At 37.4% G+C, this 24,892-nt stretch overlaps 1 protein-coding gene and 1 long non-coding RNA gene across 10 annotated transcripts in view; one reads left to right on the forward strand and one right to left on the reverse strand.

Moving 5' to 3' along the window:
• Nucleotides 1-24,892, forward strand: part of LOC135208454 (uncharacterized) — a 185,865-nt gene that overhangs the window by 36,425 nt on the left and 124,548 nt on the right. The gene's annotated exons all lie outside the window — the stretch shown is intronic.
• The window catches only part of LOC135208453 (protein big brother-like), a 164,487-nt gene continuing 149,245 nt past the window's right edge, over nucleotides 9,651-24,892 (reverse strand). For 4 of the 7 annotated variants that reach the window (XM_064240646.1, XM_064240647.1, XM_064240648.1 and 1 more), the window contains 2 exons: nucleotides 10,407-10,616; nucleotides 9,651-10,101 (listed from right to left, as the gene is read on the reverse strand). In XM_064240646.1, coding sequence (XP_064096716.1) covers nucleotides 10,054-10,101; nucleotides 10,407-10,616 — 258 coding nt within the window. In that variant the 3' untranslated portion in view covers nucleotides 9,651-10,053. Of the gene's footprint in view, nucleotides 10,115-10,406; nucleotides 10,617-24,892 lie in introns of all 7 variants that reach the window. The other 3 variants (XM_064240649.1, XM_064240651.1, XM_064240650.1) reach the window with 3 other exon arrangements.

Raw genomic sequence — 24,892 nt, forward strand, 5'->3', positions numbered from 1 at the left:
ACTGCTCTTCCAACAGCTATTATGTTTGTTGTTATTACAGTGCTGATATTATTACTGAATTTACTTAGAACTTCAGGATACTTGACTACACACCTTTAATTTGTTTTGTTTACGTTCAGTTAAGCACGTCTTTTCAGTATTAATTATTCCTTGTGAAGAGTAAGAGCTTCAAGATTTCTACTCGATTTTTTCTACTTGATGGGATGCATTCACATGCAAAAAGTATTCATCAGTTTTATTTTGGCATAATTTTCAGTAGACAATTGTGCCCTGTTAAACACTTAAAGTATCTGGCATCAACGGAAATCCTTTAAATTACCTGAATAGCCTTCTTTTGAATATCAGTCAGGGACTCTTGCGAAATTCTTGGCGATATTTGTAGACGATTTCAAAGTATTTTTTTTTTTTTTTTTGTGAGAGACAACGCTCGAATTTGTTCAGAAGGTAGTTAAAATAAATGGACTTTTTTTGGGAAGCAAAATGCCATATCACTTTGTACTTTTTATGTTAAATTATCTTACGAAGTAATATTCATAATTTGAGGGCGTTTTATCAATATAAGCTCTTTACCTGATAACCCCGTGGCCCTTCTTATATATTCTAACTTTAAAAACATGGTAGAACCTCCACATTCATACCATGTCAACCCTTCTTCCTCTTCATACAATATAAAAAATATTTTGTCTCAGCTTCATCCCATTTTTTTTTTCATCCACCCTCCCACAGTTTTTGAAATAGTACTCCAGAACACTTTACTGCTGTACTTTCTGTGAGCTTCTTTTTCAGAGTGCTTCGCTTTGAGCTTGCATCAACCCACTTATTCGTTTCAGAATCTTTGAAAAGAATATGCAAAGTCCTCTACAGTGTTTCCCGAGAGTCTGAGTGAAATCTTTTGGTGCTTTCAGTTGTACTCAAGAGCAGCTTTATGCTAATATATAAAAATGTTTTTCCAACCTTGTCAGTCACAGCAGCACTTTAACAGCAAGAATATGCTGCTTTTGAGCTCTTGGAACACGATTTCAAGTGTTTCTGTGCTGTCAGATAGTGACAGACCCGTCCGAGTGTCCTTTCAGTTTCTGTCTTTGATTGTACGACAAACCATTTTTTCATGGATGTCCAAAGGCGCTCTAAACCTTGTTTGGCAAATGGTCCCTTTAATCTATTCTAATAATAATAATAATAATAATAATAATAATAATAATAATAATAATAATAATAATAATAATAATAATAATAAGCGACTTTATTTTCTTTTAACAGTTCGGCATCTTTGTTAGAGCTAACTGGGCATAGTAGATTAGCCTGTAATGTTCTGTTTAATTGTCTTGGAGAAAAACTGTATAATCTGTTATCATAGTAGTTGACTGCGCTCTCTCTCTCTCTCTCTCCTCTCTCTCTCTCTCTCTCTCTCTCTCTCTTATCACATCATCTTGTAAGGTATCCTTTCCAGCGAATCTTCCATCGCATCTGTACTTCGAAAAAGGAATTTCTCCCAGTTTTTTTAGATTATCAACCCCTTACTATTCAGTGTTCTCTGTTTGGATGCATTCGGTTTTAATTCCAGCGAGGGAAAACCATTTTGAAATGCGCAAAATATGTTTTTGTTACGGTATATACTGATTCGTTCAAAGGATTTCACTTAACTGATTTGTTTTCGCGTCGTCTCAAAAGAATGAGTTCATAAGATACAGGCTTTCTTTATTTACAGAGCCAATACGAGTTACTAAAACACCCTAGACCAAAGCATTCAATTACTCTTGTAAAACCTTAGAAAAGCGTCACTTTGGTTGAATTGAAAATGCGATTGGTTGAAAAGATTTCATAGTTTTGCACGTGCTATTCGCTTGGTATTATCGTCCTTTGATTATTCTCTCTCTCTCTCTCTCTCTCTCTCTCTCTCTCTCTCTCTCTCTCTCTCTCAGTATATGTATAATATACATACTGTGTGAGAATATAGAGTTACGGTTATATTAATATTTATATATTTTTAGATATTTTTTTATATGAAACTTAATTTTATTACGTTGTAAATAACATAGATGTTGTGACGACAGTTTTAGCAACCATAATCAATCAGTCTCTCTCTCTCTCTCTCTCTCTCTCTCTCTCTCTCTCTCTCTCTCTCTCTCTCATTACAAATCCATCAATGGGGCGACGCAAACAAAAGGTGAAGTGACTCACGCCCCCCCTCCCCCCCCCCCCCCCTCCCCCCCCCCCTCCACGGTTTATTATCGAAACACCCACCTACCTACAACGTCCCCTCTCTTTTGGATGGAACTAACGAGTCACCGGAGTCAAAAAATCGGCAAACAAAACGATCATAGATTCTCTTTGACGGTCCATTGTTAATGAGGGTCACCCTCCCGGGTTCTGCGCAGGTGTGGTGATCGCTGCTGCTACCGCCGCTGCCGACGCAGGGGCACAGCTCGTTATTGGAAGCTAACAACTCGTGTAACTTGGTCTGGTGCTGTTTGCGCGTGCCCACTCCCTGGGTATTGGGGAGGGCATGCTTGAGTCTCAACCTTTTATTTTTGTTCGTCTGTTTGTTCATTTTACCTTGTTATTGTATTACATTTGATTCTATTTTATTATATTTTCGAAATATTTTACAGTGATTAGTTTTTATTCATTTCACCCATTTTATATTACATATCCTATTTATTATATTAATATTATATTGTACTCGGATTTTCCAAAACTAATACCGTAATGATTCCGTTCGTAGATATCCTAATTTTTTTTTTTATCCCTTTCATTTTTTATCATAGAGAATTCTAAGTTGTAACGAAAAAGGGATTTTTTTACTTGTTTCAAGAAAAAACTTCCGTCGAAGTAATTTCCGATGGAAACTGCGGTCAGGACATCTGCGGAGTCCAAGTTGATATGTATTGCATAATAAAACTAGAGGATGTTATAATGATGTTATATGGATGTGTCAATTCGAATAGATGTGATGTAAAGTGAAATCATTATCTTTCAACACACATTCACATAATACAAATACAGAAACGCACACTCTTACACACACGCACTCAAAGAGAGAGAGAGAGAGAGAGAGAGAGAGAGAGAGAGAGAGAGAGAGAGAGAGAGAGAGTTGGCGGTTGTTCGTACAAAGGATTTGCGCCCCAATCCATTTGTTTCTTGTTATGTACAATTGCCAATTTCCATACTAGTATACAAATTTCCTTGTAGATCCGATTAACATTAATTTTAATTTAACTAATTATAATTAGATTATTTTATTATTTTGCATCGAGATCTTCCATTTCCTCTTGTTCGAAATACCGATTATTAAACTGTCGCAAATAACTACGCTCATATTATGAACCTCTTTGTGAAAATACGCGTATGACTATGTACGTTAGTGTATACAGTATTGATGTATATATCATGTTGAATATATGAGTTTTTTTGATGAAACAGGGGGGAAAAATGGGTCTGTTTGTGACATCTGTCCTTTGGCTCTTGTTTTCCAGTCCCGGGCCCAAACTGAATAACCGTTTCCAGCGAGCGGGTAAAAACAAAAGCCTGCATACATGACTCCGCTCGCTCTTTATTTGTAATCGCTTTTCAATATCCATCATATTACTCTGTAGGGTTCACTCGCTTTCGTTTCCGTCGCGTTTTTAGCAAATGGAAAGAAGTCGGTATAATTGGCAATTATGGAACTTCATGGGGAACGAATTGGAGGTTATTGCCATGGTTACCTTGGCGTCCCCAGGAGAATATTGTATTGCGGAACTTTTATAGCCACCTGTTTTTCAACTTTGGAGGCAGTTGGGGTGGATTTTAAATCATGTGGGCGCCAGGCATCGCGCATCAGCCAACAAAAGCGAACCCTGACACCTCCTATGATATATATTGAAAATGTTAGACCAATCAAAGTGACAGAGTATCAGGTTGATTTTGTCATCCATGCCTAGGTACTTTCATGTGGTAACTAGATAAGGTTCATTTGTATTTTTCAGTCAAGTTAAATAACCGCTATTTCAAAAACAGTTTCAGGTGGTCTAAATGTTTATACTGAAGTATCGTAAGTGCGTCAGCACTGCAATGTAACATTATATAAAAATAGGTCGTCAGCTTATCGCATACGTGTCACAGACAGGTTGAAAACACATCAGCGACCGTAAGTAGAGACTGAACTTGGCAAATACTGGACAATCGTATGAACACTGATTGTATTTAACGATAAGTCGATGATTGTTTCGGCCTGTTTGTGATGGTTGTTTATGAGTTGTTTTACTGCTCTGTTGACACCCTCAAAATACCTTCATGACTTGGCGTACCTGGTTTTTAGCTGCAATTTTAATGTCAAAACCTTACCTGTCCGTACGTAGCTTACATTCTTCTTAATTAAGTATATACTTCACTTTAAGTGTTTGTATAACCTTAGCAAATGGAAGATCCATTCACCACAACAGGTGAATGCAGGTCCAAGTTGAAGTAATAAGCAGCGTTTTCCAAGTTTTGTGCTATAAGTTAACTTTATATATTTTTTAGATAATGTATGAAAATATTACTAGCAAATTTTACGTTATTGATTTATCGTCAACCTCAAAGTCCTACACAATAAGCATTCTTGTGCCCTCTCTAGTCAATCCAGTTAGAACCGAAAATAAAAGTGAGAAAGAAATCGAATAGTAAATTGTAGGATTCACCGGACGCGTCAGCATTGAAGTAGATTCCAGAAATTAGCACCAGTCACCAAACTGAGTCAAATGGTTTTGGATGATGTTACCAGAAGTCGCTAACTTCCCTCCTGAGCCCAAGAAATCACTGGTCAGATTAGTACCCACATATCACATGATTTGATATATGTTAACTGACGTTGGATTTTCTCTGGTTATCGACGGTACCTACAGATTTGTGTATAGCAAAGCTACCTAGCAGTGGAGAGAACGAAGGTCTCAAGAAGAGTTAAGGACACGATCGTCAGTTGCCTTTGATTCAGCCCTCTTCTGAAGAAAACAAAGAAGTGTGCATCCTGAAGCATGCCAAAAGGTAGAGCTTTAGTAACTGGGATGAAGAATACCGAAATGAACCGACCAACTTTATTGAAGTAGTTTTGTTATCTCTCCGAGACCTTCATCAACTCTTCTGAATGCCCAGACTGTTGCAAAGCGCTTGAAATATAACTAATCAGAAACTATTAGCCAAATAGTTCTGTAACTTGAGAGAGTTATTATTCCTATTAGCAAATGTCCAGGCAAAGAACAGAGGCACAATCTTACTCTTTGGAAAAGAAAGAAAATGCCAAACAATCAAGTAGTTAAATAAAGTATATCAATCGGATATCAGTAAAATTAATTATTTCTTATTTCACGTTATATATGTATATCAAAAGAATTCATATATGCACAAGTGATACTGATGTGACAGTAGTGGATGACTTCTCTGATAACACTTGCACATTCATCTTAGCGGATCAGGGGCTGTCAGACATTTGTCATCTGTCGGAACGTTTTATTACCATGGGATTCTTATCATAAATTCTTGTAGCATTTAAACAATGTAGAAGTCAGGACGTACCAGTCCCTAAGCTAAGCTGTTATACTTCCACGTTGACTGTTCAGGTTGCTGTGATCGACTGAGATGTAGTCAACAGGAAAGCAATCTGTCATTGTACGTACGGTGAAGTGACCTTTGTGAAACCAGTGCACTAGATTTATCATTGCAGATAACTGGGATTTGTAATGCACCATTGCTAAACATACTGTGCACCTGGAGATGACGGAACAATTTTTTGAGCTCCAGCAAAATAATACAGAATGGAAGGGAGTTTATAGCTCAAAAAACGGTTAACATTTTTTTATCATTTAGTAACTTCCTGAATGCTGACAAGCTGGCAAGTTTATCATGTTACCATGCGTCCTGTCTAAGGATTAATTAATATCACACACTTCTCGTGTTCGACGTTCTCGGTTTCATATTTTTGTGAGCAGAAAAATCATATCATCATGGCAGCTCTTCGATTATTCAGGATGCGAATTTATTCCTTATATTGAATGACTTTACGTCTATAATTACAACTTCACTCATATTGTTGACAAACATAACACATTCATTCATGTGAGGGAGGACTTACATTATTCATGAGTTATGATATTCGGTTCAGCATTACTAAATAACGTTAAAAATCCATTTGATATACGTACATAATTCTAAACAAATAATTCATGATTCTGAGAAGCAATTCCACTCTCACAGGTTTGTAACTTCGGTTTTAGACATTTCTTGTATGTCATAGTTTACACAACTTATGTTGATTTTCAAACAATACTATATCTCCATTCCATGCTACTCATATGATGATTAGGAGTAAAAATATGGAATTCCTCTCTCTCTAAGTATATATGTGATACTAAATGTGTTGTGCAAGAACGATTTGCGTTGAATATAGCTTCATTTAAACAAAATTCTCATTTAGGTTTTTTGTAATTAGCCTATATTACACTCTCACTTATTCGTATTAAACATTGGTAATACCTAGGTCATCAATGGAATTATCTTTTTATTCAACAGTACACAACCCATTTCTACATTTAAATCCAGTTTGTATTCATATTCAAACTTTATTTTTTATCTTTCTCCGTTGATATTGGAAGAATATGCGCCTTCGTCTGATATGGTTCCCTTTGTGAAAAAAAAGTCTCCTCATAGACTCTGTGTGTCTGAATAATGAGCCAAAGATTGCTTCGTAAATGTATTGTAACTCCACTAGAGATATACCATCGCAATTTCTTCCTAGTGCTTCCTGTTTTCTTTTATTTCTGTAGGACTTATAATAAACAAAAGAGGTTTTTTTATTTTTATTTTTATTTTACACAAAACATTTACAAAATATACAATTATGACTGTACACTAACTGGATTCCTACTACTTGAAACATAGGGGTAAAGGAGATTCACAGAGAAATAAGTCATTTAAAGGGAGATAGGATATTGGTTTCAGAAACTATTAAGGATTTGGAAAAAAAATCAGGGAGGGGGGTGGGGGGCGAGATGAGGGAGAGTCATTCTGAGTTTGAAGTGAGTAGAACGCAATTGACTTAGAGGAAAAAGAAAGAATTATCATTAATTGTTCTTCGGATTTCAGTTCATTCAAGTAGAGGGTAAATATAGACTAAATTATTACTCTGTTTAGTCTGCCAAAGTTATTGATACTAAGTATTAAAGAATTTCTTCATTCATGATTGTACATCAAAGCTTTGGTAATTGACAAGGAATTTTGAAGCATTTTTTTCTCTCAAAAAATAACTTAGTTAAAAACAAGCACACCGATCGAAAAGAAGTTATTAGTTTATTTTCTCTACCAACATTAGCTGTCAACTTATGTAAGCATTGCCATCTTTTTGTTTATTGTTTTTATTTTACTATTTCTGTTTTTCAGTTTAAGAGAAGTTGAAACCTTCCTTCTGATTTGAAGCCCTGGACGTGTTCGAACTGAAGAGAGACGATCAGATGCCGTTTTTCCAAAGTGTGCTCGTATATTATATTAGTTTTGGGTTGAATTTCTACTACACACAATTAGATACTGTCATTATAAAGTGTGTTATCTGATAGCAGCTGTCACCTGACCATTTCTTCGTTCAGACACCTCCAATTTTCAAAAGAAACGGAAGAGAAAGGAAACTTAATCCTAAAAGAACCAAGATAAAAAGTGAAACTTTCTTTCAGTAGTCATCCCTTTAGGAACTCGTTTTCTTTTCTGTATCATTAGACTCAGAAAATCCTTGGAATTATAGTACTAAATATATAAGTCGTAATTATTTTTATATCTGGTTTGAAGAAATTAATACCATTAAAATAACCTCTAGAAGCTTTTGGGTTATTCCTATGTAAGAATTATAACATCCAGAGATCTTAATCTTTCTCGGACTAAAAACCAGTGATCATCTTTTATGGAAGTTTTCTAAAAAGTTGACTTCAGAAAGAAAATTTCTGCTTTTACCCTTGATCATCACGGCCATTACACAGATAATTGCGAGTATATTGCTTTGATGGCAAACATAATAAAAACGTCCATTATGTGTTAACATAACAATACAAACTTTGCGTAAAAGAAATTCAGCAGATGCATTTCTACAGTCTCCTTTTCTGAGATATATTTTCACCTTAAATTATGTATTGCTATGTTCACATAACAGAACGGATTCCTTAACATAATAAAACTTTAATTTATTAACATTAGATAACAAGCATTTACTAACAAACTACACTGAAGGAAATGAATGCAAGGTTAAGGGTTCTGAAACAATGGAATTGAATGCTGTTGAAGAAAGCTGGTATTTTTTCTGATCTGAAGTGTATTGCACCAGTTAAGTTTTAATGCCAGAACATTTAAGTAGATAAAAGAACAATTCGTCAGGGAATTAGTCTATTGCTCTCTTGGTTCGCTCTTTTTTTCTTTGCCAAAGAGCAAATAGAAATATGTGGATATTTATCTAAGGACTTACTTGTCTATGTTAGCATCAGGCGAATTGTTTAGTGTAGAGATTGTGAGGAAATGAAGGAATTGAAGCCATTTTAGATAAAACATGAGAAGAGAAATAGCAAAATTTTATAATGGAAGAGCTATGTGGGTGCACAACGGAACACACACACACACACACAGAGAGAGAGAGAGAGAGAGAGAGAGAGAGAGAGAGAGAGAGAGAGAGAGACCTAATCTCAAGGAAAAATGGGAAATATTGATCAATCTGCAAGAACTACCGAATAATTAGAATACATTTATCTCGTCTATTTTAAAATTTTTTAAATGATCACAACATAAGTGAATTACTTGGACTTTTTACAACTCCTGTAGAGCGTTTTCTATTGTTAGGATGAAATAACCTGGCTGCTGTGATTTTATTACCGAGCCTCAAGGAATTTTCTTTTTATTTTTCTAAATGACTCACGTAGTGGCATTTTTATTTCTTTTCTCATTTTTTCGTTAGAATAATAATGGTAAAGTGAATTACAAACAAAGTGGTGCACGAGCAAGGTTTTTGTGTCTTTGCAGGTACTTATTATGATTTTTATTGTTGTTGATTTATTGCAGTATTTTGTTTCTTTATCTGTGTAAAACTACGTTTTCATCCATTACTGATTTTTCATAGTCTTGCTTTGACTGTGACTGACGAAAAAATTATATATTATGCATGCTTATGCATCAAATACTACAGTTTATGCCTTGCTTACGCAGCATATGCATGTGTGTGCGTGTGTGTATTAACAATGTAGGTATAATGGATGCACTCTGAGTATTCTTGACTCTTGAGTATTCATGTTTGTCAAGAAATGTCAATGTCATCCGCTAATGATGTCTGAAAAAATTCATTTTTCCTTTTAGCACCTATTCTTCGAGACATGCCTTAGTTAATGAGATGGGTTCAATGTTGACTGCATTCCCGAAGAAATGTTTTCTAGAGGGGAGTCCATTTACAGGACTGTATGTATGCATGTGTGTATATATCTATGTATAAATGAAGGTATAAGCCACGAAGAAAAGTGAAACACTTTCCTTTGTGGATTATACCTTTGTTTATGCATTTATCACGTTCCAAACTTTCGTGATTCAGTTATATGTATGTATGTATGTACAAACTACCACCTGGGCAAAGTTAAAACAACGTATAACATTGACTGGCTTTATTTATTTGAAAATCTGAAGGGAGCGAAACTAGTTAGACTGATTTTTTGTGTTTTATTTTTTTCTGAAGGGATTTTAAATATCTATATGCGTCACACACAAATATATATACATTATATATATGTGTGTTTGTGTATGTATGTATGTATAATTATACCGTGTGTGGAATTTCGTGATAATGTTAGTTTTTTACTCGGAAGTAACACCATCAACTTTTGAAGATTAGATAAAAGAACCACACGGAACGTTGTTTACCAAGACTAATAAGCAGTTGAGTAAAAACTTAAAAGTATCGCAGCACAGTCTGAATATCTTGATACAAGAATAGTAAAGATGCAAATGAGGGCTTGTTCATCTCGTGGTGCGATTTCGGCGTCCTTTATTGGGTTGTTGAACTTCTCTCCGTCCCCGCTGTGCTCATATCATCGGGTCAAACATTCTGAAGACTTCATTTGGCGCCTGATGCTGTGGGAAATGGCTGGAAAATAAAACAGATAGAAAAAATGCTCATATGAGGATTTTTTCACTGACCGTTGAAAAAAAAAAAGAAAAAAAATGCTCATATGAGGAATTTTTCACAGACCATTGCAAGACCTTCTTGAATGATATATTTCATTGACACCCAATACATTTTTTAAAGCTACAATATATCCATATGCACGTATGTACACATTTTTAAATGAACCGTGAAAGTATTGCCTTTGAGCCCCATAGATAGCTAGGAAGGCAGGTAGATAGGTAAAAACTTGTTAACAATATGAGCACTCCACCATGTTTACTTTGAAGGGTCTTTGCTTGTCCTCGAATTCCCGAAGTTTAGCCTTGTATTTGTCCAGCTCCTCTCTCAAAATGGCGTCTTCTATGCGGGCCGAATCTTCGTCGTACTCGAGGCACCCAACACCGTCCAGCCTCTCTAGGTCGAGGTAACCTTTCCACCTAACGCAGACGCCGTTCATGATGAAGTGAGACTTGATATGCACCTGGTGGAGACAGACGGAAGAGGAGACATTAGTACCTATCTTGTTTATCTAAAAATTCTTTTTGCTTTCATTGCAAGGAATAGTATTAGCCTTGAACTACAAGTTGTGTTCAGAGGAGTAAAGAGTGGCTAACGAAGTTAGCTAAGTTCCCAGAGACAAAATTAAATTGAAATCGACTCCATCACATTTTCGTTCAATATTAGAAATATTAAGTAGGCGGCAGTAATGATACAGTTCCCTCTTGTTCACTGATGATAAGTAGTGATAACATTTGCAACTAATCAAGATCTTCATGAAGTTTAACGTATATCCTCTTTCAACAGACATGACTTACGTATGTACCTGAATATTACAAAATGTGTCAACTTAAGCACCCAGAGAACGCTTATATAACTACGCCAGGACCCAGAGATATCCTGGATCTTGCTTGAAAAATGACGTTAATTAACATGAAGCCTCCGTTCAGTTTCGCTGGCGGAGATAATAAAGAGTCTGCTGATATTATGTTTATTATCATTGCTTTAACTGTGATGACGTCTAATCTGTGTCCCTAATTATATAACAGAAAATTTCAGTAATAGTTAAGAGACTCTCTCTCTCTTACACACACACTTACACACACAATATTCCCTCCGTTCGTATAAAAAGGCCATCCTCTTTAATCTTTGATTGAGATCCCAGATTCCTCCGGGGGGCCTCGTTCGAACTAGAAGGGATTTGACTTCGGTTTCCTTAGTTGTTTGTTTCTTTCTTTACAAAACACCCGGCGAAGTGTCAACAATCGAATAGGATTTGTCTTCCCCATTTTTTTTATTTTATTTTGTATTTATTTATTTATTTTATTTTTTGCATCACTGTATAAATACACTTAAAATACATTAATAGCTTACCGTTAGACTTAGTACACACAATTTAATTAGTTTTTGGTAAAAGAAAAGTCTGTATTTCCATTCACAATGTATCTTCGCTCCTTAAGGAGGCCAGGTAACCTTGAACAATTTTTAGTACATAATCTTTATCTTTTTATTATTGTTACGTCTAGGAAAGTGTGGAAGTTATGGTTAGTCCTACAGAGACCCGCAGTCTCGACTAGACACAGCTAGAACCTGTTTTGAAAGAAATTCATAATAACGTCAACAATTTCATTTTGAAGACTCTCATAAAAATAATTGGCAACAGTCCTTCAGACTCACGATTTCCTCTCCAAAGAAAGTCACATCTGTCAGACATACTGTTTACCCTTTCTCTTAGACGTTTTATCTTTTTTCGTGGATTTGTGTTTGCAGAAGTTTTTACACCCATCGTTTGACTTTTTGTAGTTTGTCGTTATTAATTTATATGACTCTTTTAGCCTATTTTTATCTGAACTACTGATAAGATAAATCGAAAGACAAATAGTAGAAGTACTGATAATTATAGCTACAAACCAGGATATACTGCGTGAGAATAAAACGTCCCCACGACGACCTCTCTCTCTCTCTCTCTCTCTCTCTCTCTCTCTCTCTCTCTCTCTCTCTCTCTCTCTCTCTCTCTCTCTAGTACTGGTAAAGCAAATACAAAAAAACATTTGCAACACTTATCGTATTTCGCCTTTATCAAATGGCATATTTGTAACCGAAAGCCTGCTGCCAAAAAAACAAAGGAACGCATTCGCGCGTATAAGACGAGAATATTTACATATATGAAAACATGCAAGATGTAATTGATGATGCTCTGTACGGAACGGAACACAGTGCCAGTCCAACCAACCATCCCCACCGCCTTGTTGCGCCGAGTATTGATTTGACCGTCGGCGGGAGATGAAGGCCCTTACTGTAAATGTACATCGCGCCATTTCTGCTGTGCCTCTGAGGCATCATTTTGTAAAAGAGTTATTTTTGTCCTAACTATGATGTCGATTTCTTCTGATTTAAACGCGTGCTCTCCCTTTAAAAGGGTCGTGTAGAAATTGTACAAGTTAGGACAAGACTGAGTGCCACAAAATGGCGGCCGACGTTTTCTTACAAGGATGCCAAGTACTGTAAGAGCGTTAGACTGTAAGGAATTCTGTTCGCTCCTGAATAACCTCATTTGTTTATAGAAAATAACGGCAATTCGATTCACAATTCAATATCTAAGTGATATATATATTATCTGTTGGGTTAGTCTTTTAAATTTTAAACCGGAGTTTAAAACTCACTCTTTTTCTTTGGTATGTGGGTGATTCCCGCTGGTCCCGAAGCAAGTATAATCAAGAGAAAACATAAACTTGATACGAACATTTACGTGGTAAATAATATTTGAAAAATGGTTCCACTCCGAGGATATGTGTGTGTGTGTGTGTGTATGTGTGTGTGTCGTATAGCTGGGAGAAATTCCCTTTTCGAAGTACAGATATGATGGAAGATTCACTGAAAAGGATAACTTACAAGATGATGTGATGAGAGAGAGAGAGAGAGAGAGTAATAGCCACAATACCTCTGAATATCTCGATTTCTTCGCATCGCGAGCCGTGAACTTAAATGGAGAACAAATGAAGTATCTCTAATTCCCATAGTGGAATTCAAACTCACGCACAGTAGGCTAGGGAGAAGATAACATAAACTACTTAGCCAATTAAAGAATACACGTCTAAATCTGGCCATATTGAAATTTTCCAAATTCAGATACATTTTCTTACAGGGCGGCGTGTCCTATCTGACCGAAAACCCTAACGTGACTGCTGAGGACCTAATAAGTAAAGGACATAATCGACAGGTGGCAGCATATAAAAGATCACCTACAAATATTGACAGATACGACGACACCTATCAAAAACCGAACGTCATAATCTCATGCTGTCGATAAAGTATCTATAAAAAAAATTTGTAACTAACAACAAAGTTATAACCTGATATTCAAAAGTAGTCATGATAACCTCTCCCCGTATATTTCGGTGACGCTGTTCCCCACACTCCCTGTACTGTACCACAACTTCGTAGTTGCGAAGCCAGTAAGGACTAAAGTCAATCAATCCCTTTAACACAGATATACAATGATCTAATGTTTAGCGACGTCTGATATATCTAATGGTCTTCCCTGCCTGTCAAACAATAGTGCCCGGGTTCGACTCCTGGCCAATGGCAGCCACTTGAGCACACACTGTTAAAACCCACTGATGATACGTAACCCTAATCTGGGGATTATGTACCTGTTAGTTAGATGACTGTGGTGGTCGTGAGCAAGGTTAGTATAGGAATCGGGCTTACAATCTTTTCCTTAAAAAAAAATTGCTGGTGCCAATCCTTTCTAAAGGGAAAAAGGTGTATTGTGAAAATTTATATATACATTATTCTTCCTTCTCATACAATTAGTCCATATGTTTAGCTTATTTTGGCTTACAAGAACAGGTCATGTATAAAGGCAAATAGATTTGTTGTTTTCGCTTACAAATAAAAGAAATTAAGTAAAATTATTAATTTTTAGTGAAATGCAATATTTGTGCTCAAAAAATATTCAACTTCAGTGTTTAAAAATACGCATCCTCTTTAAAATATTATCCTGTTTACGCTGAAGTCAAATATAAATACTCTTTTTTTTGCCTGTGTTTATTATACTTTGAAATTCAATCAATAATATATCCAAACCAGACGAAGGGCGCACGATGACCTTCCTCTCTCCTCCGGGTCCTCCCCTCTATTCTATCGCTAATCACCATCCTGTGTCAATTTTTTAACCCTCTTGACATGACTTTTCTTCCATTTTCTTCCGACCTATTGTCCCCAGCCATCGTCGACGTCAGATCATCAATAATTCCCTCCCTTCCCTTCCCTTCCCTTCTCCGGTCTGACTCCCGATGCCTCTCTCGCTCTCGTAAGCTTCCTCCTCCTCCTACTCTGTCCCATTAGTGCCACCCCCTCCCACCCAAACCCCGGGTGGGGACACTATAACCTCCTCCCACCAAACTCCGGTTGGGACATCCATAACCTCCTCAAACCCCAACCCCTCCCACAGAGTCAAACATAAAGTCTACCAATTTCCCAAAAGCCTTGTCTCCCACTCTCTCTCTCTCTCTCTCTCTCCTCCCCTCATCTCTCGTCTCTCTCTCTTCCTCCCTCTCCACCCGGGCCCCCCTCCTCCCCATCCACCAATACTGCCTTCCTTTTCCCCAGCCGATCCTACGTAGGAAGAACCCCTCCCTGGAAGGGGGGGGGGGGCGGGGGTTGGCGGCTGGTGGGGGGAAATGGTTGGTGAACGAGTACTATGCCAAATAGGTTCGTTAAGTACCATACCCAGAGGTCAAGTATAATGGGATATTCTATGTGATTACGGCTGGGTCAGAGGTCGAGTTCGTAGGCCGTTTTAGGTCACAGATCTAATAACGTTCCACTCCGTCCAAATGAGAAGGGGGCTCCCCTTCATCTGGTGTTGCTTTCTTTATCAGCAGACGATTTGAAGCGCGATACATACTCAGGAGGGAGAACTAAAGGCTGTAGCGAGGAATTGATGAGGCGTTGATGGAACACTTAAGAAGATAAGGTTTCGATTTGGCTCATTTTTTAGAAAATCAATTATAGATTTCTTCCCGTTGTCTTTAAGGGACAATCGGAAAAAATAGTTACTAAATGAAGCATCAGAGTGGAAAGAGTGAGATGCACTTAAAGGAGATATTCTCTTTACCTATTACAGATGAATCCTACATACATTTTTGTCTAAGAGAGAAAGGCTATATGATATATATATATATATCTAATATATATCTATCTATATATATATATATATATAAATGAATAAAGTTGATGAAACAAGATGATATTTCATGAGTTAAATAATATTTCAAGTGGGCTGAACATTAAAAAAAAAAATTATTCTGTATAGTCGAAAGTGTATGAACAGCAACCTATGCAGAACTGGTCACTTTGTCAGTGACTGTCCAAGTTGATATAAGTAAATTCTCTAATAGGTCATATAATTTTATCCTCTTCATCTCCCAGCTCGGTATTTTGGGTATTCGTATATTCAATAAAATGTAAAATGAAAGTGATAGCTGCATCACCTGCATTCAGTTTAAAGAGTTTTCACTATCTTTTTGACAACCCTTCGTTCATAGTTACTGCAATCTGCCAGGAAAGCGGTTGCAAATTTGGGTAGTCTTATTTCGGTTAAATACACTTTATCGGTTAAATACACTTTATCGACGAGTTACTGGCAGAATGCAGTAACCATAAAAAAATAATTATTATCAGAAAGATAAGAAAACTCTATATAAATTGAATGGGCTGATGCAGCCATCACTTTCAATACTACGTTTCAAAGAGGGTTTTTTACCTAGAACAAAATGTATAATTACACTATTTCCAGTATATCAGAATATTTACAGGTAACTTTCTAGAGCTTGTTCAGCCTTTATATCCCTTTATGCTTGCGTTTATGCCACACACAATAAAAAAAAAAGCTATATTATTTTTATATTCTCCTAACAAGAGTGAAAATTTATCTCCCTTGTGGATAGAATATACGTATGAACACTGCACAGTTGTGGGTATTAACAGGAAACCATCTAAACCCTTAAGTGTAGCGTGTTGGTGTATGGTATACCCTAAGCATTAAATACATCTGTCTGAGCGTGTGCGCGCGCGCGGTTGATATGAGTGGGTATTGACGGTTCCAGGTGGGTTTGACAATGGCTGTTGACAGGATTTGTAAACAGATGACAAACGGACAACGGTAGGAATTGCGATGGGGGTCGAGGGGATCTCAGGGAATGGGGGTTGGGAGGGGGGGGGGGGGGGGGGTTGGGCTATGGAAGGAAGTCTCTTGGGCAGGGAGAGAGAGAGAGAGAGAGAGAGAGAGAGAGAGAGAGAGAGAGAGAGAGAAAGTGAGAGAGAAGTACAAAAGAGGCTGTTAATACCTCGACTTAATGAAACCAAGCATGGACAGTAACATGGATAATTACTTTCTGCTGCGACTTTAGTTAATGAATGAGAGAGAGGAGAGAAGAGAGAGAGAGAGAGAGAGACGAGAGAGAGGAGAGAGAGAGAGAGAGAGAAACGGCAGGGTGTTGGGTTGGGGAGGCGGCGTTTCCGATAGAAAAAATCTACAATTGTCAAAGCCAGCTTAAAACCTTTTAGTTATACTTTTGCAGTCAGTAGCAAATATATATATATATCTATATATATATATATATATATATATATATATATATATATATTATATTATTATTACATATATTTATATATCTATTATATTACATACATACATACATACATACATATATATGTATATATACATTCATACATACATACATACATATTTTTGGTTCGACTAATGGGAATAACGGGTGGATTAATATTGTCATTGTTGTTGTTTTTAAATAAGGTCTGCCTTAGATTCAGCGGTCTTTCAGAGAAGGAATGTTTCCGCTCCCTCCCGTCTCCCTGTCGTCATTTCGTGTCCTGTTAAAAGGAGGAAATGGTCACTACTATCGCACATGTCACAGATACAAGTGCCTCAAGGTCCTCGCTGATTTGGTAGAAGACCCTAATTCGATGCCGCCACCCCGCCCCCCCATCCTCAGTTTTTTCCTGCTTCGCATTAAGTCTTATTTGTCTTAATTGCGAGAGTACATCCGTGAACCACCTGAGATGTCCTTTAATATCAGTCTTTAAGTTACCACCACTACTTCGCTTCCTGTGTGTGTATTCTTTCGACTGCTTGGATGATTTACCCAGGCCACCGTCATCATCATTATCAGCGCCTTTGACATTGCTGTGTGTTTTTGTTGTTCTGGTGCTTGATAATTTGCTGTAGCTGTCATTTATGCGGCCTTCGTTCCCTTTCCGCTTCTCTTTTCGCGCTTGAGTCGGTGGGTCTGTTTCAGTAACCGAGATTTAAGTTTTGAAAACGAGAATATGAAAGAACGTGGGGGGGCTTCTCAATCGAGATTTGACTGATTGATTGACTGGTACTATAATAATCTAGCATCGCGATCTCAATCGAGACTATCAAGTCTTACCCGGTATCAAATCACACTTAATAAACCAATGAAGCGTTTCATATTTCCATTCGGCGAAGTTGAAACGAGTCATTAACATTAAATCTGCTTTGGTTCTTGTGAGGGAGCAAGAGGAGAGCCTATACGTGATCAATAAACTTTTATTTTAGACGAAAATTGTCCTGCTTCTTAAACTCAATTGGATCATTCAAAGTAAGAAACTTCAAACAGCATCTCCTCAGGGTTTGGTGTTACAGATGCTATAGAACGATAGCTGATCTCATCATGTTGATAAACCTGATGAATGAAAATGTATTTTTAGAAGAGATTGGAGACGTTGACCTTGAAAATATCACGCTGTTTTTTTTTAAATAAATCTCTCGGTGACCGTAATCCTTTATTCTTTCTTGGTAACATTTATCATGGTTCATGTCTAACTGGTCATTTGTGTGTTAAATTTATTCGAAAATATTTTTTCTCGTTCATCTTATCGGAAAACTGCAGTACTTTGCGGTGTGAATTTAAAGAACCGGTTTTCATTTGCACCCACTTTTTTTAAAAGAAGAATACGAAACATATCTAGCGAGTTTATGACATTTTAATCAAAGATTAGTAAACTGTTTATTTACAGAAACTGAACTCGAGTCGGGAGTTTTCTAATAGACTGAGTATGAATTTTAAATTCCTGTGTAAAGATGGGATCTTGACTGGTAAAGATACTTACATATCGTGACTTGTCAAGCTTTTCAGTGATAACTTAGTCTTCCTTTTCTGATTCTATCAAGATTTTTTTATCCGAATTAGGGGCTTGAGAAACGTCAAGTGAACTTATGACATCAAAGGCGATCCAAATACAAACATCTGAGAGCCCGTGAAAGAAAAACGCATTATTCAAAAGGCGTCTTTGGTGAGTCATCAATAATTCATAGACTACTACGAGGCAAACATGTCCGTCCGTTCCGTTGCCGTGGGAACTAATGCGTCAAGTATTCTGAAGGAGTCGTCATATTTTAGCTCCTGACAGAGTTTAGAAGAAACTTCCTTTTATCAGCTTGATCTCGAATTGACGCCAGCCTTCTTAATAAACATTATGGTAATAGCTATGTCAGCTTCCCTCTTCTCTCGTCTGGCTTCTGCTGATTGGTTCAGCCTTCGACGGGTCTCTATGGCCCATTCCTAATCCATTTTCTCGCCAGTTTGATGGTGTTCAGAAACCCATTAGGAAGAATATTGTAGCCCACTTACGCATGTCACGTTGAAAATGACCTGGAACTCCGACAACGCTTGCTAGTCGTTCCCACTATTTATTTATGCGTTTGTGCGAGTGTGTGTGTGTGTGTGTGTATGTATGTATGTATGAAAGTCACTGTATTAACCCTGTTCTTATTTTATTTTTATTTTCGGTGTGTGTTGCCGGACCCACTGAGATTATGATCATCACCCCTTTTATGCTCTGTTAATGCGATTAACTTGAGCGTAAATTCAACTATTTAGAATCTTTAGTCCTCGTGTCGAGTCTCATATTTCAGTTATTAGTGTCAAGTTGTTCAATGCCATGTGGTAAGCGCCAGCAGGAATAGAGAGAGAGAGAGAGAGAGAGATAGAGAGAGAGAGAGAGAGAGAGGATAGTAAATATCCAAATACAGAGAAAGAGGATTGAAAATATTCAGAAACAGGAAGAGAGAGAGAGAGAGAGAGAGAGAGAGAGAGAGAGAGAGAGAGACTTACAAACACCAAAAAATGGAGAGAGCAAGAGAGACTGACGGACAGAAATCGAACGCGTGCAAACAAGAATGTGAGAAGAAAAATGTGATAAATCAGTAAGAGTAGTTGAGAAAATAAACTGACGGAGGATAAAAAACGCGACCGTCCTAATGAAGTGTTTGCCCTCGAGATTTGCGAGTTAGATTTAAGGGAGAAGTTCCCTGTTGACGCGACCCCCCCCCCCCCCCACCCTTTCTACCCTCCCAACTCCAATCCCCCCCCCCCCCCCGCCCCTTTCGGGGCATCCACCACCGAGTGTTGGTTCCCACGTAAATGATTTTGTGGACAGAGGCTTACTTACAGTCAGATGATTCCATTCTCGGTTAGCAGAGGACAGCCTTTTTAACGCACAATGAAAAAGCTAACAGTTCTTTATGGTCCTTATAATTTTACTTATGTTTATTTCGATGTTGCTTGTAGTTCTCAGAAACAAATGTGTGGAATTTCAATTTCATTTTGTAGAATCGTCTTTAATGTGGTGCTCAATTTTAAAGGACTTTTCTTTACATTTTGTCAAATCGTCATTTTATGTCCTGTTAAATTTTAACAGAATTTTTATTTTATTTTGCTAAATGACTGGTTTGCGCTAATATTTGTAAGTCTTTTGCAGTTAGTATGTTTGCATGTATAAATATAGTAAGTATGGCTTCAGTAGAGGTGGCTGGAAACTTTGCGTTGAACAGGATGTGCTGAATCTAGCATTTTTTTTTTTCTTAAACAGCACCTAATTACTTCATTCATATCAGCAGCGTCTATCCCCAATCAATTCACCATGAATACAAAAACCTAAAGATTGGATCCGATCTTGAGAGAAACAATCGACAAGTTCTGGACACTTTTCAGCTATTCAGCGCTTAAGAAAACCAGTAAAAAATGCGCCGAAGTTTTTTCAACACAATCGAGTTTTCTGTAAATCGTATATTCAAGGCCACCGAAAATAGAGCTATCTTTCGGTGGTTTCGGTATAATGTATGAGCCTCGGCCCATGAAACTTTAGCCGCGGCCTGTTGGTGGCCTGGTCTATATCGTTACCAGACGCACAGTTATGGCTAACGTTAACCTTAAATAAAATGAAAACTATAAGGGCTGGAGGGTTGCAATCTGGTATGTTTGATGATTGGATGGTGGATGATCATACCAATTTGCAGCCCTCTAGCCTCAGTAGTGTTTAAGATCTCAGGGTGGACAGAAAAAAGTGCTGACGGACAGACAAAGCCGACACAGTAGTTTTCTGGAAGTGAGTAATAAGAATGTGACGCTGAAGAGAGCTCGAGTCTCGGTACTACCGGTGAGAAAATGTTATTATGATCACAATGCGATTTTCCAAGAGAATTTTGTGCCACTTTCCAAAGGGTGCCATCAGAAGGACTTCATAACTGCTGGGTGGATATCAACAAATAGCCCAAGAGAGCCGCCTCTGCATATCCTCAGGTGCAACAGATAGACTTAATAATAATAATAATAATAATAATAATAATAATAATAATAATAATAATAATAATAATAATAATAATAATAATAATGCCATCGATTCAGAGATGTTTTGATATCAAAGTACATATTTCTTCTCTTCTGAAAGAGCTTTATCATCAGTCATACAATGCTGTAGATTTCGATACTTAATCTCCTTAATCCTTAAGTATTCAACGTAAATTTCTAAAAAAAAAAATTAAAAAGTAATGGCAGTATAAACCCTCAGAGTGAGTGCCCTTACGGTCACTTTACTAATTTAATTAAGTACATTGCGCTAACTCCCTCCCTTCCTTTTCAAAGTCACTTAAATCGATGACAAAAGCGTCTATGCTGCACTTGACCACCTTATGAATAGATTCTGGATTCGAAGTCTTGAACTGAAGCTTTAGTGTTCATTTTGAGCGACATATGTTGCTCATTGTTGGACATTTTGTTACTGCTCTAATTCACAGGTTGTAAACCAGAGATGTGTGAAGTACAAGGTGCAATAAAGTGTACCTGGTTTTGTCAGTAAGTGTATGTATATTGCTGCGTTGTCAGTTAATAAGAAATTGTATCTCAAAGAGAAATTTTTGTGGTATGTCAGTATTGCAAATAAAGCTCATGATAAAAATGTGTCGCCAGAACATAGCCTTAGCCCTCTCTTTATTTAGCTCTTCAGGGTTTATTCTGCGGGCTACTCACAAAACATTTACACAGTATATACTAACATACACAAGCATACATACACATATACTATATAATATATATATATATACTATATATATATATATATCTATATATATATATATATATAGAGAGAGAGAGAGAGAGAGAGAGAGAGGGAGAGAGAGAGAGAGAGAGAGAGAGAGAGAGAGAGTTTGTAAATATAGTATGTAGTAATATCTATTTGCCCTGACGTTCTTTCTCCATGAATATGAACGTATGGATACACACGTGCATCTGTGCTAATTCGCATATTTTCGTGCAAACACACGACCATAATAATAGATCATTAAAACAGGCACACAGAAGCCTTTAAACTAACTAACCATTTCTAAGTGTCTCGAAATTGTATATGAAGATTTTATTCTAATTCTGTATTTCAACGGTTATCGGAAACTCACTTTTTCTGAGCGAAAAAAAAAGTTTTATTCGAACAAGGAATATATTTTTGCATTTCAGATTTTTTTTTTTTTTTTTTTCTTTGCCACTTTATGTATACTAGCTATGTTTATTTTGGTTATTATTACCGAGCGTTGATGACCACTCTTTCTGTTTAGCAGACTACTGGAATTCCTGTTGCTTACGTTCTCTGGTTGGCAAAATACTTTATTATTATTATTAGACAAGTTCAGATGTATCTGTACATCATTACTTTTTATCTTGTGACTCGAAATTTTGGGTACTTTATTGTGTCTTATCTTGTATATCCCTGTACATGGCCATGAGCTCTTATTATTATTATTATTATTATTATTATTATTATTATTATTATTATTATTATTATTATTATTATTTTGTAAAAGCAGAAGGCACCACCCTGAATCATTGCGTGACGCCGTAACGAGCCAACACTTAAAGCTTTGGAAATTCAGTATTTCCTGAGAGAGGCCAATAAATCAGATGTAATTCAACGACCTCAGCTGCTGGCGACAGCTCTCTTGCAATATGGCAACAGACGCGCATTCCACTTTAAGTAGGGCAGAGTCTCAGTGTTGACAGGAGATACTTCGGGAGAAGAGAAAGAAAGAGCCTCCGAGTGCATTTCTCCAAGTTAATGGAGCGAATTTGAGTAGTTTACTTTAACTGATAGTTAGTCACACTTGGCTTCCTCTCTGTTACAGTAGCACCTTTTGGGTGTTGCAAGGAACCGCCAGTCTGGTCTCCGCAGTTTCTCGTGGTGGACTGCATGCAACCTCACCACCACCGTCCTTCTCATTATCATAATGGGCTCAGTCTGGCTGCGTTGCCGAATAGTGTTGCTTCAGAAGAGGAGGAATGTCTCTAGATTTGTTCACATGCTAGTATATCCAATGATGGTTTAATCTCCTCGTCCTATTTTCCTCGGGTCAGTGAAAGTTCAAGTTATCCGCTGTCTTTGTATTGAGGTTACCCGAGTCGTAAGAGCAACAGTTCTTAGCGATGAACTGAATCGTGTGCAATTTCTTACTAAAGCAGTATAATATATAGGCAAATATTACCTGACAACCGTTGGTGTGTCATGAGTCCGTAGATATCGCAGTGATCCTGAGCTCAGATGCATTTTATGATATTAGTAAAGCCCGTAGACTTTGTATTTTCAGTACACAGCATTATAGACAAAATACTTTATATCATCAGGGATGCATGAAACGTGTTTAGCAAATATACCCTTGTCAGAGATCCCCCTCGATTGTTGACTAATTGATCGCCAGGCCTGGGGTTGGATGGAGGAGGGAGGAGGGAGGCGGTGGGCGCGGGGGAGACCAGGTTGAAGGGAAGGAAAATGAAAGGGACTGGGGCCAAAAATAGTCTCCCTTACCCAGAAGGAAAGTGTAAAGCGTAATTATGATAATAAATGAAAAGGTCAGTCTACTGTTGTCATTAATTATCTTTTACAGCTTACCAACTCTGAAGTAATTGATAAGTTTCTTTGTATCATGCACGTTAGATGAAACTTTTGTAGCTTTATTTTTCTGAGTCTTCAAGATTTTCTGGTGATTTTTTCTGCATTGTCGTAAATAAGACACGACGACGATAAACGTAAACTACTGTTGATGGGCTTCCATGAATATTTGCCCTTTTGCTTTAAACTGGCAACATGTTGACACTTTATTTATGGCGAACATTTTGCTGGCTGGTAGACGACTAATAAAGTCTAATGTTATTATTATTAAGTTTTTCTTTAACAGTATTCACTTAGAAGTTTCTTATAGATATTTGTTTAGGTTTTGAACTTGTATTGCACACACACACACACACACACACACACACATGTGCTTTGCATATTGAACATTATGGGGATCAATGTCATGACCTAGAACTGATGAGGATCCCATGAAGATCGCCTTCTAACATGACGACTGATCTACCAATATTGACAAGGAGTGAGGAGTGAGAAACACCTATGTATTTCAATGCCATTTGGGTCTGAGGGGTGTGGGGGGGGGGGGGAAATGTGCGCTTATCGGTCATTAGGCCAACGAGCCTTGTTACCGGCGAGTGGGATCATTAAACAACTTAATTACCGTACTTAGGGGTTGTTAACCTCGTCAAAGACAGACAAACAACCTTCCAGTAGGTATTGCCGTCTCTTTGGGCGTAATTGGAAAGTGGTTGTAATTGATTCTTCTGCGTGTGTGCACGATGTCTGCAATTAGGGCTGATTGAAGGTGGAAATCGAGGTTTTGGAACGACCTCTAATTGACATCAAGGGTCTTCAGTCCTCCAGAAGTGTAATCTATGACGTCATCGATGTCTGATATCATAGGCAACAGAGCTTGTGGTCAGCTTGATTAGAAGTTAGATTGCTGGGAAAGTACCTCTCCCCTGCGTCTTCCCAGTATGGCACAGTCATTACAAAGTGATGATAACTCTGACTCGAGCATTATTATTATATAATATATAATAATAATAATAACACTCGTGACTGAAGTCTAGTATATCAGATACGCGCTCTCTTGATAACTGCGTTCTTGGCGGTGAGGATTAAAGCGTATAGAGACCAATAAATCACTAGTTTATTATTAATCCTGACCTATCCATTGGGTCCTGGTATTCTAGTAGTACTTTACGCCGTAAAAATGACTGTTACATATGAAGGTCGAGACGCTCTGTCCCTATCACGAGTACCTTACAAACTGCTGCATACCTCGGAGAAAGATACCTTCATTATATATATTCATGAAAGAAGACCAATGGTGAGAAACGGTAACTTGGGGCTGGACAATGGCAAATCTAAAGATGGCATTTATATCCCCCCCACCCCCGCCCCGGACATTGATGTTACCTGGTTTAAAAATGCATGGATGCATTGCGCTTAAATGAATGACATTATTGCCTACGGAACGTGGGAAAACAGGGATTTTAACTTGTCGTATTAGAATGCTGTTTTTTATATATTAAT

This window comes from Macrobrachium nipponense, chromosome 35 (genome assembly GCF_015104395.2).
Source record: "Macrobrachium nipponense isolate FS-2020 chromosome 35, ASM1510439v2, whole genome shotgun sequence".
In the NCBI taxonomy this organism is placed as follows: domain Eukaryota; kingdom Metazoa; phylum Arthropoda; class Malacostraca; order Decapoda; family Palaemonidae; genus Macrobrachium; species Macrobrachium nipponense.